The 13,915-nt window shown below is 40.7% G+C and overlaps 1 protein-coding gene across 5 annotated transcripts in view; it reads right to left on the bottom strand.

The window, feature by feature from the left end:
- Positions 1–13,915, bottom strand: part of MYLK (myosin light chain kinase) — a 202,467-nt gene that overhangs the window by 63,168 nt on the left and 125,384 nt on the right. For all 5 annotated transcript variants that reach the window (XM_027885106.1, XM_027885107.1, XM_027885108.1 and 2 more), the window contains 2 exons: positions 10,383–10,463; positions 9,134–10,023 (listed from right to left, as the gene is read on the bottom strand). In XM_027885106.1, the coding sequence (XP_027740907.1) occupies positions 9,134–10,023; positions 10,383–10,463 (971 nt within the window). The remainder of the gene's footprint in view (positions 1–9,133; positions 10,024–10,382; positions 10,464–13,915) is intronic.

The raw sequence follows: 13,915 nt of genomic DNA, 5'->3' as shown, positions 1-13,915 counted from the left end.
TCATTAAGTGAGGGTGAATTGTGGGCTTGCTTTCTCCCTCCTCACTGGAAAGCTGAGCCTGTCCACTAAACACAGCCTGAGACATTGCTGTTCTCTTGTCCAGAAAGTCTCCCACCTCCTGCACTTACCTCAGTTGCAGTAAAACCTTCCCCCTTCCTCCATTTACCTTTCTCACAGTCTCTCCTAAATAATGGCAAGACTGAATAGATTTTTTTTTTTTTGCAGATGTCTACACTGGTTCCTGGGATCTGAGGAAGCTTCTCAGCATCTTTACTTGCCACCTTTCTGTGTTAACTGGAGGTTGCCTTCTACCCTTCCGGAGTGCTTGATCCCAGGCTCCCCATCGAATGTACCCCCTGTGATGTGAGCACAGGCCCAGGTGATACTGACCCATGAAAAGGATCTGGAAAGGTTCTTGAAAAGAACTCCCCTCCAGCAGAATAACTTGGGAGTTCACTGATTCCCCTTGGAGACAAACTCAGTTCTGATATGGCAATTATGCTTTTGGCATTCAGATTTTCCCTCATTGTAAACCTGGATGTCATTACTCAAGACAAATCTTATAAAAAACACTCAAATGGTTCCCAAAAAATCTGACTTGCCAGAAACACACAAGGGTTGGAAGAAAATATTTTTTTCCCTCTTTATCATCCTCCACAAAATCAAGAAACTCTAAATAATTACTATTTTCCCCCTGAGAAATGATGCAAAAACTATCTCAGAAGAGGAGCACTGACCCCTCACTCACATGTGCTGTGCTCAGCCAACCACAGAGTGAAAAGAAAATCCATGTGCCTTCCCTGAGGCAACACTTCTCCATGAGTCAAGCCAAACCCAAAAATGTCACGAGCTGCAGTTCCATTCCAAATGGAGGAGAGACACTAGAAAAGTATTTTCGCAGGCATCTAGCAAATATAAATTCACATGTCTCTGCTGTTTAAAGAGACAATCGGAGAGCAAGCCAAGGATAACTTCCAGTCTAAGAATTTGTATAAAAATATGTAGCATGATTAGAGAAGTTAGCACATCAAAATCTAAAAATGCTAGAGCAAAAGGACATAAACTATGGAACAAAGACATGCATATGAAGGAGATGTCTGCAGGAAAGGAGTCTGGCCTGTAAGGACAAGCGAATCATGAAGGGACTGGAATAAAGCAGAATTTACTTTTGTTTCTGCTGGAGTTTTCTACCTGCTAAGAAGCCCTTCCTCAGCTTATTGAAGACTGATGTGACAGAGGATGATTCCTTAGCACTCTTACAGCAGTGCTGCCCATACAGCAGTATGAGTTACCTCCCCAGGGGAAACACTTTGTTGTGTGGCATAACCAAACCAGAAACAGCTCACCCTTACAATAAGTCATTTCCCACAGTTATACCAAAATCTAGAAGCAAACCCTAGGGTTTTCTCATGATGATCTTCGACTTGCCATATTCACTCAGTGCTCTGCTGGTTTTGCTTTTAAAATATCTAGCTCTGGACAGTCTGTGTGGGCTGAGCAAAGTTCCATTTGTCTTACTGAGCTGGGAGCAGAGTTCTCATGAAATAATATCAGTTTTAGTCCTTCCAAAATAACATTTATATGTGCTGAATTTTAATAAAGTTATTTTGTGAGAAGGACGATGAAGGAAATCTGTTTCTTTCAAGGGCTGCATCCTTCTTCTCCTAACTTCCACCTCTCTGCAGCAATAATCTGTATCCTATTTCCCTCCGTGTCTTCACTCTCCCTGGGACCTACACAGGAACAGCACATGCAAAGTTCAAGGGCGTTGCTGGGCTTCTTGCTGCCACCATGTACAACGGTAGTAGCCCTCAGTGGAGGAGTGAAGGGAAAATGAAATAATTTGGATCATTCTCATTTATTTAGCCGCTAGTTTCACAAAATTTTAGACTGCTAGGACTTGGTATGAAACTGGCCAATTGATTAGGAAGTATTGGCCATGTTGGATTGGGAGTATAGGGGAAGGCTGAGAGAGAGCATGGCTGTAGAAACTTCATTTTCTTAGAAAACCAGTAAAAAACCCCAACAATGCAAGAAACCAGGCAAAACTTGATGAGATTTCATACGGACAGGAAACTCCCCAACAGGCCCATGTTCTGTGATCCAGAGCTCCAGTCAGTTCCCGGGGCTAGAGGGCCAAATGTCTTTCGATGAAGTATTTGGTATTTCCTCTGCAAAACCCCTTCATGACCTGAAACAAGCTCTTTTTCTCATAACTGCTAGAAAGCCCAGACTGGTTATCCCAGTTGGGTATTCTGAAATTCTGGCACTTCAAAAATCCCAGTCAAATAAAAATATTTGCTATCCATTTTGTCCCCCTAACCCTCTACTTTTTTGAAAACCAGGCCAAGACAATTTTGAAACACTGTCACAAAGTGCAGGATTGGACTAAACATGAATGTTGGAATCTTGCACTTAGACATTGGAACTGGAGCAGCTCTAGAAAAGACCTTAACATCCACAGAAACTGAGAGTGTGCTGGGGGCTCTGGTTTGGATACACAAAGCCTTTCCCTTGAATTTTGAGCTATTAAAGGATTCTCTGACTTACTCAAAAATAGTGCAAGGCAGTTTAAAATATCTCCAGGCTTCTGCATTCTTTCCATGAAACTCCTCAGAAAGTCAACTTCAGATATAAAACAAATATACAAACCAACAAAAAACCAGCTCCTTAGTCCTGTTCCCTGCACTGGCATCTTGCTGGCCAACTCCTGACTCCTGTCTGTGAGGCAGACTGAAATTTATGCCTTTCTATTTTGTATCCCACGGAATAAAAAAGTACTATGGAGTATTTAGGCAATATTAATAAACACTGGTCTATGAGAAATTCTGCCTAGGAGCCATAATAATTTTTAAAGAAACTCATTGGTTTATAGTGTTATTTTCCTAATAGATCTCAGATCTTCCAGGAAAGTGCTAATATGTGCAAGTATCACAGTCATGTTTAAAAATGAGAAGTGGGTTGACATGGAAAATATTAACAGCAGTTACAATGACAAAAGCAAAAACAGGGAAAAAACTCGTGAGTTTCAGAGAAGAAAAAATGTCAAATGTAATTACTGCTCATTGATAGAGTTTTAAGGAAAACAATGTAAGAAACCTCCTTTCATGATTCAGGAGATTAGACATTTAACTGGCAAATGTGTTGTGTGAAGGTAATTTCTTAATCTTTACTGAAATATTTGTGATATCTCACATTATAGTGCTTGTAATTAATGCTATATTATTACATTAATGACATTGATTTAGGAAGAGTTAGAGCTGCCAAAATAAAGATCTCCTCAAGAAGGTGACAACAGGAAGTCGCCACTCAGTCTGTTTCTAGTGGATCTCCTCTGTGATCAGACTCGCACCAAAGTTATTACATATTTAATCTTTGATGTAGAAGTATTCAGAAATTAACACTGATAAATTTATAGATGCTAGAAAGAATGTTGGACAAGGAAAAGACAAAGAGAGAGAGAAAACAAAGCAGCCCTCATAAACAATCTCATTTACTTGTTGAGTCCTATTCACCCAGAGAAAATGGGGCTTAAGACAGTGAAAAGAGAAGCATCTCTGGCAGCAAGGGCTCTGTATATTCCAGTTTTAAGGTTTAACAGAGACGTACCAAACATGAGTTCCAATGCTGTGAGGTAAGAAAGAGGTAAACACAGCAGCAGGAAGGTGACCTCCATCTCACTGGTGCTGATACCAACATACAGTTCTGCTGCCTGTTTTCTAAACAGGAAAATAAACCAACAAAGAGCAACTGGAGAGGAGGTAACAAAAAGAAAAACAAAAGAAAACAACCCCAAGCCTCCAAGGGCTCGATGAAGTGCATCATGGAGAGAAAGTCAGTAAGAACTTAACTTTTCAAGTTTCAGAAAGAACAGAGAGAGAGAGGTATCTTGTTTACAGAGTCAAGGCCATCCTGTCCAGTTAAAAATAAGTAATTGCTTTGTTTCTTGATTTAAAAACAAAACTCTTCCAAGAACAGGTAGACACTGCAATAAATTACTGGTGGCAAATGTCTCTCTCATGCTGTATTTAAAACCACATTATATGCATTTCTGGAAGAGGAAAGATTAAGACAAAAATGGCAGCAGAGAGGGAAATGTAGCATGTGGCACGTGACAAACATGGAGTTGAGTCAGAACTGATGCTCAGATGATCTCCCCACCCTTAAACTTTCCGAAGAAGCTTTTTTTTAAGGTGCACAATTCATCTACTTTCAGCAGTACGTGGAGTTGTGTTAATTACACACCAAACTCCAGCTCAAATTTAATTAAAAACAAAAACAAAAAAGTCATGGCAGATCCTTGTTAGACTGGCAGACACAGACTTGCACAACTGATAGGAAGATTTAGAAGTTAAGTCACAAGAAAGTTGTTAAGGCATTATTGCTAATAAGATTACCAAATCTTTATGCTGCCAAGATACTTAGGAAGAAAAAAAATGCTGTTTTACAAAAAGCAAAGCAAACCCAGGGCATTTTCTAAGCTACACAGTCACTGCTAACTGTTTATATGAGGCAGTTCTTTTTCCATCTATATAGTCACATGGCACTTAATCGATCCAAAAAAGCAAAACAAGTTGACTTAAAAAATGGCAAGTTTGCCAGTTGTGACTTGTTATTCCCAGTGCATCTCAGCTGTCCAGGATGGTACAGATGCTGGCTTGCAAAGCCCTTTCACTGCTGTCTTACAGGACAGTTTTGGTAACCATGTGAGAAGCTTCTTGGTGGATTTTCTTTCCAAGAGCAGTCACGCAGCAGGACACTATCACAGGGCACTGCTGTGCCAGTGCTATACAACTGTAAAACAAAATGGGTGCTGCTCTAAAGAATTCACTGGGTGAGGAAACTTGTTCTGTTCAGTCCTTATATGTGTGACTCCACTGTAATGTCTGCTAGAGCCTTCTTAAAAACATTTTTCCAAAACAAAAATTCCCCTATAACTTCAAACAAAGAACTCTCTCATATTAAAGTCAACTGCCTCTTAACCATGCACCACCTAACCCATCCATATAAATGCTCTAATTTATGAGGACTCTCTTCTGTTTGTTTGCTTCTTACTGACTGTAACATTTATTTTGATATTTCATTGGCAAACCCCACATTAATATCTATCCCAGGAATGTAGATAACTGCATTCTGGCAAGTTTAAAAGAAGAAAAACATAAAATCAAACAAACCATTGACAAAATTGTACCAGGTCAGACTTGTTTATAAAAGAAAGTGGTGTCAGAGCTCACTTTGTCATAAAAATGATACTTGAAGCAAAAAATCACTCCTGCCAATCAACTGACACAATATTATTTGGGGAGTTGTTAAGGGAAATAGAAAAACAAGTGCTGATGTTCATGATTTCAAAGGGAAACAAAGCCCATATTAATAACTGAAATGTAAAATGGAAGGAATGGGACATGATTATTGGATGTGTTGTGAATGTGACGTTCAGTATAATGCTGCCCAGATTCTGACCTCTAATGGCTAATGTAAACTTAATCCTGGAATCACAGAATACATTGCAAGCCCTGGATTAACTACTAGAATACAGCACAAATACCGCATAAATATGCTTGAGGATGATGGGTTTTTCTGCAGCAGGGTTTAGTTTTTCTTTTGCCAAAGGCCTCACCAATCAGAGACTATTCTGATCCTGGTGTTTGTATTCAGGCTTCTCCAGTGGAGCCAGAAGCAGGGCTAACACCCTCCCCTCTCCTGCACTCTTATGGCTAAACCACCTTGCACAGGCACTGCAAACACAGAGGACACCTGTGAACAGCATTGTTTCGAACAGGTAAAGGGCCTTATTATCATCTGGGACACATATGACAAGGAAAGTTATTTTCAGTGAGTGACTGCATAATGGGACAGAGTTTTACACAGTTTGCCTGTCCTATGAACTTGTTTCACACAAGTACACTTCTAAGTTTGACCTTCCTGGCCAAATATGCCACTTGTTTAATCACATGGACATGTTCCTGAAATCAGATTTTATGTATTTGTCTTCACAATATATTTGGCACCATGAGATGAGCAAACTGCTGTCTTTTCTTGCCTTTTTTTTCCTCTTCTCTCTTTGTGGGGCAGTGGCCCATACTAAGATAAGCTAGTAGTATGATAAGAAGCAGATAGACATGCCTTACTCTAGAGAGACAATTTTCCAGTATCCAACTCACTTAAGAACAACTAAGTTATTATTTTTTGAGATACCTCTGGAAAATCTGAAAACAAAAAACCCTCTGTGATCACCACCAAACATCACAGCTGCACAAAACCAGTTGGTGAAACGGCTAAGAACAGACCAAGTCTATCCTGTGCCATAGTGGATTTTGTTGCTGAACACAAGAGGAGCAATATCATACCAAAGAAATAAAAAATGGCTTTGAAAGATCTAAATCCACCAAGCTGAGCCAGGGTCTGTTTGCTCTAAATTCCTCTACTTCCCCACAGACTCAACCTTCTTTCAGCTGAGGATGATTCTGGGGGATTATCTCCAGGGCCCATTAAATGCTGCCCCAAGGTTGGCCAAGGGCACTGCTGCTGAAGGACGTGACACCTGTGGGTGTGACAAAGCTGCATGTTCAGTGTTTGGGGCAAAAGATGGAAACTGGGCTTTTGGCTTTGGGCTGCTCAGTACTGCATCCAGTTTTATTGTTGCTCTCTATGCTTGACGTTGCTCCAAACACTGTCTGTGAGACTAATCCATAGTGTTTCCCTATTGAGCAGTATTTCCTGATATTCATCCTGAATTTGTTATATCTCAATTCTAGTCTGTAACTCCAATTATTCCTTCTTCTCCCTTACTTCCCTCAAGTATGTATGTGCTCCTAATTAGGGAAAAAGAGAAAACCGAATCTGTATGAAATCTGAAACTTACTTAAAATAAGTATCATGCATACCTAGTTAATTACTTAACAGTTGGCATGAAAGCATCTTACAGTGGGAGAGCAGCAACACGTTCTTCTCCAAGTGCCAAAGTTAGCAGGTACTGTCAGGAAAAAGCACTAAATTGACCATCATGCAATGCACCCTCTCAGCATACCAGGGGGTAAGTAATAACGTTTAAAAAAATTAGTTCTAATCCTCGTTCCATTTCTTTCCATTAAAGGAGAAAACTTACTGCCCTGTGGAATACTTCTTTCAAAGATCCTCTGCAAATACGTGCAAAAGAAAGCCTGACTTTGGAGCACTGATAACACTGACTGCCTAAGTGTAATACAAGTGTAATAGTGCAGGTACAAGTAGAACATGAGGATTGTTTCTTCACTCCCTGCAAGAAGCTGTCCTGGAACAGTGGATTCCATGTGCAGTGGTGACCTTTGTTCCCCACCCCAATGGCAAGCCCTGCTAATGTGTGACACCCTGGAGTGCTGTGACCAGGAGTCACCTCATCCAGACCAACTAGATGGGATAAATCACATGCCTGGCTCAGGCAGGTGGCAGAGCATTCCTGTCACTTCACTGCAAACACGGCTACACAGGATTTTCAGCTCCACAGTACCATTTTATAGAGAGAATATGAGTTGGGGGATTATAATGGTCAATTACTCAGATTATTTCAATCAAGAAAACAGCTTTCTGCAGCACCATAACACTATAAAGTTTGGGATTTTAAGAAGCTCCACCACAGCTCAGAAGCTTTAGTACAGACACGCTGTCTATCTGATGTACTTTGATAGGAGACATGGAACTTCAGGGTGCATAATTTCTTTTTCACTCTGAACAACTCCAACAAAACCCTTGAAACCCTTACACCCCAGTGTAAGGCTGATTAGATTGATTGATCCTGTCAGTCCTTTTCACAAGCACAGCCTTTCTACCAGTTAACTTTTTCTCATGTACATGACACTTACTCTACACAGTCCCCCCTGGAGACAATCCTCATGTACTTTAAAAAAAAAATAAAATCATGTCACTTGTAAACACATGCCAGACACAATGTCCCTGCTACCATTTCCCTTTCTCTCTCTAAATACTTTGGTATCCCCTAAATGTACCATTTGGGTACTCCCACTCCATCTGAAGGCAATGTTTCTTTTGATTGCATCCTCTTTAGGAGAATGCTTATGTGTCAGTGCTTGGAACACTGCACAAGGATTCACTGGTTGTGCTGAACTATTGTGCATATTAATTCGGTTCTCATTTGGTAACACTAAAAATAGTCTGGATTGAATGAATAAAGTTTCAAAACTAGTGCAGGTTCAAAAGAGTGCAGACCCCTGTATCAGGCTCTAATTCTTACTGTGAACATGAACTTTTTTACTACAATATGCCAGACAGTGTCATTCCTCAGATAATGCCCTCAGTGTTTGATGAAACAAACATGAAGTAAAGAAGTTTTTTTTGGTGCTATCAGTTGTCCTCCCTATTTTTGTCCCAGTGAAAATATATTTTGTCTAGATACAATATTAACTTCTGTAAAAAAGAAAAAAAAAGTCTAGTAGGATCTGATTAGTCAAAATGTGGAATATAAAGTAATCATTCAATTTGAAAACATTAAGTCTTCTCTCTGAGGACTTTTACCAAACTCTGTACTGTTTTGAAGTTAGTTAAAAGTCATCAGTCCAGTGGACTGCAAATATTTCAGTGCTTGCAATGGCAACAGAAGCATCTGTGATGGGGCATTAAATACACTGGAAATCAGTTCTTAACTCTGATCTTAACTATGTAACTTGAAGTTGTAGTAATTTCTTTCTATGACACAACCCCTCTTTGCTTCTGTGTTTCTCATTGCAATAAAAAGCCTGAAATATTAAACATACAGAAGAATTAAATTAGAATTTGTAAAACAGCAGTAATATTATTATGTTTTCAATGTTCTAAATCCTTAAAGTTCAGTTTAAATAAGCATCATGTACCAGCTCCTTAAACAGCGTTAGCAATGTAAACAGCATTTAAAAATGCAAGAAGTTCAACTTTATAAAAATTACATCTGCAGGCTGTTAAAGGGGAATCTACAAGAAATGTCAAACAATACTGTTCCTTGTGTACTCCAGTGAAATAACAAGAAAGCTGCATCTGGAAGCAGTTACTGACACAGGACTTAAATAAAGTATTGCATTACCTTTAATGAACTAGATATTATTAATCAAGAGACAGATATAACACTGTGCCATCCAGCTGGCTTATAATTCAATTAATTTACCTTCTTGGGAGATGACAGTGGACTTGGATGATTTGATGGCTTTGCTGTCTAGAGTCCAGGTGACAGCTGCCGGGGGGTCAGAGGAAATCCGACATTGTAAGACCAATTTCTCACCATCCACAACTTGAGCATCCTGAAGCTTCTCTGTAAAGGAGGGTGCTGTTCCTTTGCTTGCTGGTGGTTTGCTTGCCGGTGCTTTGTTTTCAGCTTTTTTCCCAATTATTCCTCCATCCACCACTGCACACCCATGTTCGCAGTTTCTGTCGTTCTTCTCCTCTTTTTTCACTGCTGGTTTGGCAACGGGGGCTTGAGAGTTGGGGGTCGCGTTCTGGGCTTCGGAGTTGGCGCGGGCGTTTGGTGCTGGGGTGCCAGCACTGCCATTCTCCGCAGGTGGCTTCTTCTTTGAGCCCAGCACAGACCTGAAATCTGTAACAGCAGGTTTAGGTGGTGGCACCTTCTCTGGCAGTGGGGTTTTTGGGGTGCCCTTCTTGGCTAGCACAGAGCGGAAGTCCACCTGCTGAGGACCATGGACTTTCCTCTCCTCCTCCGACAAGGTCTTGGGTTTGACCTGCCGCTGCAGGTTTGCTCGGAAGTCCATTTGCTCGGCTGGGATTTCCTTCAGTTCCTCCTCAGAAAAACTTTTGGTGCTGACTTTCTTGCCTAAAATGTCACGGAAATCAAGTTGCTCAGCTTCCTGCTGCCTCAGGCTCTCCTCTGTGTGTTCCCGAGTCTCCACTCGTCTCTTCAGCACACCTCGGACGTCTTCCTGCTCTTCTTCAGCTACTCTGGTTGCACTGCTGTTCTTTCTGAAGCCACTTGTTCTACCAAATGTTAGTTTACCATGATCTCCACCATCTCTTTGCTCTCCAGAGCTGGCTGTTTCCCTCCCACTATGATCCGAAAAAGAAAAGAAAGAGAGAGCCAGGAAAGGGGCCGGTTTAAAAATGTCAGGGAACAATCTCAGAGCAGGAACAAAATGTGTTTATAGAAGGGGAGGTTGATTAGAGGAGCATACTCCATTAGTTTATTGCATCAATGATGACTTCAGGAGCCATATAAGGGCACAAACAAAAAAGATCTTCTCTACTCTGGCTTGGTACAATGTGCTTAGCTTGTATGATGAAAACAATTTGTTGGGTCACATTTGGGGATTAGGTTGAACAGCAGCCAGCCTGGGTCTGTAAGGGCAGGGAATTAACGGAGCAAAAAATAGAACCCACCCATGCAAGTCCCTGGGAAAAATACTCACTCTCTGAGCATTTCTGCTGTGGAAGCTGAACTCTCCCGCAGCATCAGAGACACCTGGCAGCTGCATTCTCCAACTTGGTTCCTGAAATATTTAAGTGAAATCAGAAAAGCAGAGGTTTCTCCCTCTGTAACTTGCCTGAGCTAAATGACTGTGTATTGTACTAAAAACTAAAACCCAGTGTGGCCTCCTGCTTTCCTATGCCCAGCACTGTGGTGGTGGTGAACTGAGTGGATTTGGTCCCCTTATATTTGGAGCCAGGCTATCTCAAACAGCTTTTACTGATCTGTTGCTATCTGCACTGGGAACAGCATACTCCCTGAGCAAAAATCAAAGCAATTTACAGCATGAAACAACTGCAAACAAACAAGCTAAAGGAAAATAAATACAAAAGCTGGAAAATCAAGTCAGAGGAAGGGGCTCTTTTGCAAAGCTGAAAATCTTTCCAGCTATGCCTACTGTTTATTTATTCAAACCCAAGCTCTTAAGTTTTCTAATGTTAAGATATTAAAAGCAGGGTCTCATTTCCTTCCCTCCCCCCTGGCCCAACCAATCAGCAAAACCCATCTACATGGATTGCTCCAGCCTGTACATGTTTATATTAAAAAACATAAAAGTGTCACCATATATGGTGCTGAGTACTTATTCTTCCTTTTGCAGAGGAATACCATGGATGCCTTCTGGAAAGGGCTCTCATTAAAGAATTCATTTAAAGTGCTCCCCCCCTCCCCTGCAGCTCCCTCCCTCCCGCAGATATATATCATTCTTCCAGCCCCAAACGGCTCTTCTCCGCTTAACACAGGAGATGCCAAAAGCAAAATTTAACTCCCCCAGGGCAGCAGTTGTGTAACTGTTGCCACCACTCCCCTGACTGCTATTAAAAACCCAGACTTGTATTGACTGAGGACTAGAGAGATCTTTTATTAGTGAGAACACTTCTGTCCTTCCCAGTTTAAGTATAAGCTTTTGAATGGACCACAAAGTCCTGGATTTTCGAACAAAAATAATTCCTGCTACCGAAAACATTTCCTGGACATGAGCAAAACACATGTGTGTTGAGTGGGAGGAAGGGAATAGAGGCAGGTTTTCCCAGCTGTGTTTTCCTTTAAAAAGACTTGCTAGATAAGAGCACCTTCACGTCCACTTAGCCCTGAAGTTTAAGACATGGACTCAGGACTGCCTTTCTGTTGGCTTGCCATAAATATGTTGTCCTGCCTGTTTTTTAAACTGCATGGAAATACATTCCTAGATATGTTACTGCTTGAGTGAAAAAGCTATAATTTCACTCATTTGTAATTTGCAGTGAAGACACACTGTATGCAAGATCATTAACACAGATCACAGAATCACAGATGCAGCACTAAGTTTTGTCTTTATAACAGCAATTAGTGCCATCACCTTTTCAGAGAGATTTCCCTTGGTTTCTATTTTTTTAAAAAAAGAAACAGTGGATCAGCCTAATATAAAAATCAAGACTTCAACACCACGAAGAAATCGGTGGATTTGACCAAAGTAACTGGATTTCAAAGTAAAGGCCCTGCTGGTAGGGACATATCTTACTTGACCTTAAGACCATTAATAACAAGAAACCATAGAAATATTTTCAGTACTTTTATATCTAGTAAGTCAGAATATGTAAGCTAGAAAATATTATTGAAGGCAATCCATGAAGACAGCACTGAAACTCACAACCCTTATTTCCTTCAATAAAAAAAAACTAGGTAAGATCTGAGTACCAAACATAAAGTGTCCAAATGGCAGGAGAGGATCCAAGTCAATGCAGAGAGTAGTTAACTGAGCCCCACACTGGAGACCTGCCATTCTTACTTCCTCTTATGTGTGGCCTCTAGTTGGAAGCAGGAGAAATAGAAACAAGGCAAGACAAATGGAAAGATAAATAAAAAGAATAGCACATTTACTCCTCCGCACATACCGACTGGCATCCAGTGATGGCAGGGTACCAACACTGCTGAAAACCTGTTGTCTTGAGACAATGCATTTCAAATTGTCCCCTATTGCCACTATTGAAACTCATGACTTTTTTTCCTGCTTCTCAGAAGCTTTTAAGAAAAGCAGACACACTCTGGAACTGCTCATTCACCAGTACTGCAGGGCTGTTAGCAGGCTGTTGGGTTACCAGAAGATTCCTCCTGCTCAGGACTTAAAACCAATCCAAAACTGACAAAGGAGAAGCCACACAAGCTGAAGTATAGACAATTTACAGCACCCATCAAATAGCGAGGCACCACTGCTCAGCTTCTGTCATGACCCTACGGCAAAAATATTTGCCCACAAGAATTGTGTCACCAGTGTGAGAGGTTAAAGTAACAGAGACGGCACTCTCCCAGGAGAGGGATGTAGGGATACTGGATGTGGTCCTGACCACTGGGTAGGATAATAGCATTTCTGCAGGACCCATTTCTGCAATGTATCCTTCCCTCTGCAGATTCTTCTCATATGCAAAGAAGCAAATAAGGAAGGCAAAGCACACCCTTCTAAAGTAAGCTGTTTTTCACAGGGTTTGGAAAATAAAGGAGGGCGTACGAAAGCCGGAGAGCATTTTGTTCTTTCTATTTTTAAAACCTTGGGAAACACTTAGAAAAGATGGCAACAGTGGGACACACAAGTACCTAGATGGAAAAATTATTCATAAGGTAGTTTTTTGATCTCAGTTATGATTTCCAATTCAAGTGAGTGACTAGACTACTGGATACAAACCTTGAATCTGTGTCTGATTCATCACATCCCTGTTCAAAAGTGTAGCCTTCTCAGGGCAAGTCCTGCTCTCCCACTGAAATCAAAGTGAGGATTTTGGGAGCAGGGAGAACATACTGTTGTCTTCTGAATTCGGTGGCAGAGTCTATAAAGGTAAGTTAAAAACATTGACCTACCTTGGAGATCACAGAATGGAAAAGAAGAAACAAGCCAAGAAAACTTAAGAAGGACTGGGGGGTTTAGATGCTAAATTCAATCAAGAATAATTCTGGAAGCTTGGTAAATGTTTTTACATTTATGAAATCTTAGAATCTAGGCAAGGCAGAGATGCATAGGAGCACTTAGAAAAAATAGAGCTGTGCAGTACACAAGCACATCTTCAAGCCTTTCATGTCTGTGCTGTTTTGAATCTTGGCAATAACGATATTACTTGTGCAGCTTGAGCTTCTCCGTGTTGGCATTTTATCGACAAAACCCTAGACACAGACAGATCCTAGTGTCTCTATTATTCTGGAATAATGATAGACATGGATAAAACCTATGCTTAGGAGCTATGTTGTAAAGAAGTGCCTGGAAGTGTTGACTTTTGCAGGACTGCTCTGTAGAATACTCATGCACAGGACTTATCTTTAAAATGTCAAGGAATAATAATAATAAAAAAACCCACCAAAAACAAATACAACCCCAGCTGCAAAGCCTGAAGCAGTTTTAAAAATAGCTCTCTGTCCTATTGTGGGATCAGTTTTCCCTGGAATGGCTTTTATGTTCAAAATATCTTGAAATACTAGTTTCTTGGCAGAATCTACTCAAATATTTTCACT

Source organism: Empidonax traillii, unplaced genomic scaffold, assembly GCF_003031625.1.
Source record: "Empidonax traillii isolate 1590-97213 ecotype Southwest subspecies unplaced genomic scaffold, ASM303162v1 scaffold161:size1573837, whole genome shotgun sequence".
Lineage (NCBI taxonomy): Eukaryota > Metazoa > Chordata > Aves > Passeriformes > Tyrannidae > Empidonax > Empidonax traillii.
The sequence above is the reverse complement of the archived record's forward strand: the minus strand, read 5'-3'. Positions and strand labels throughout refer to the sequence as shown.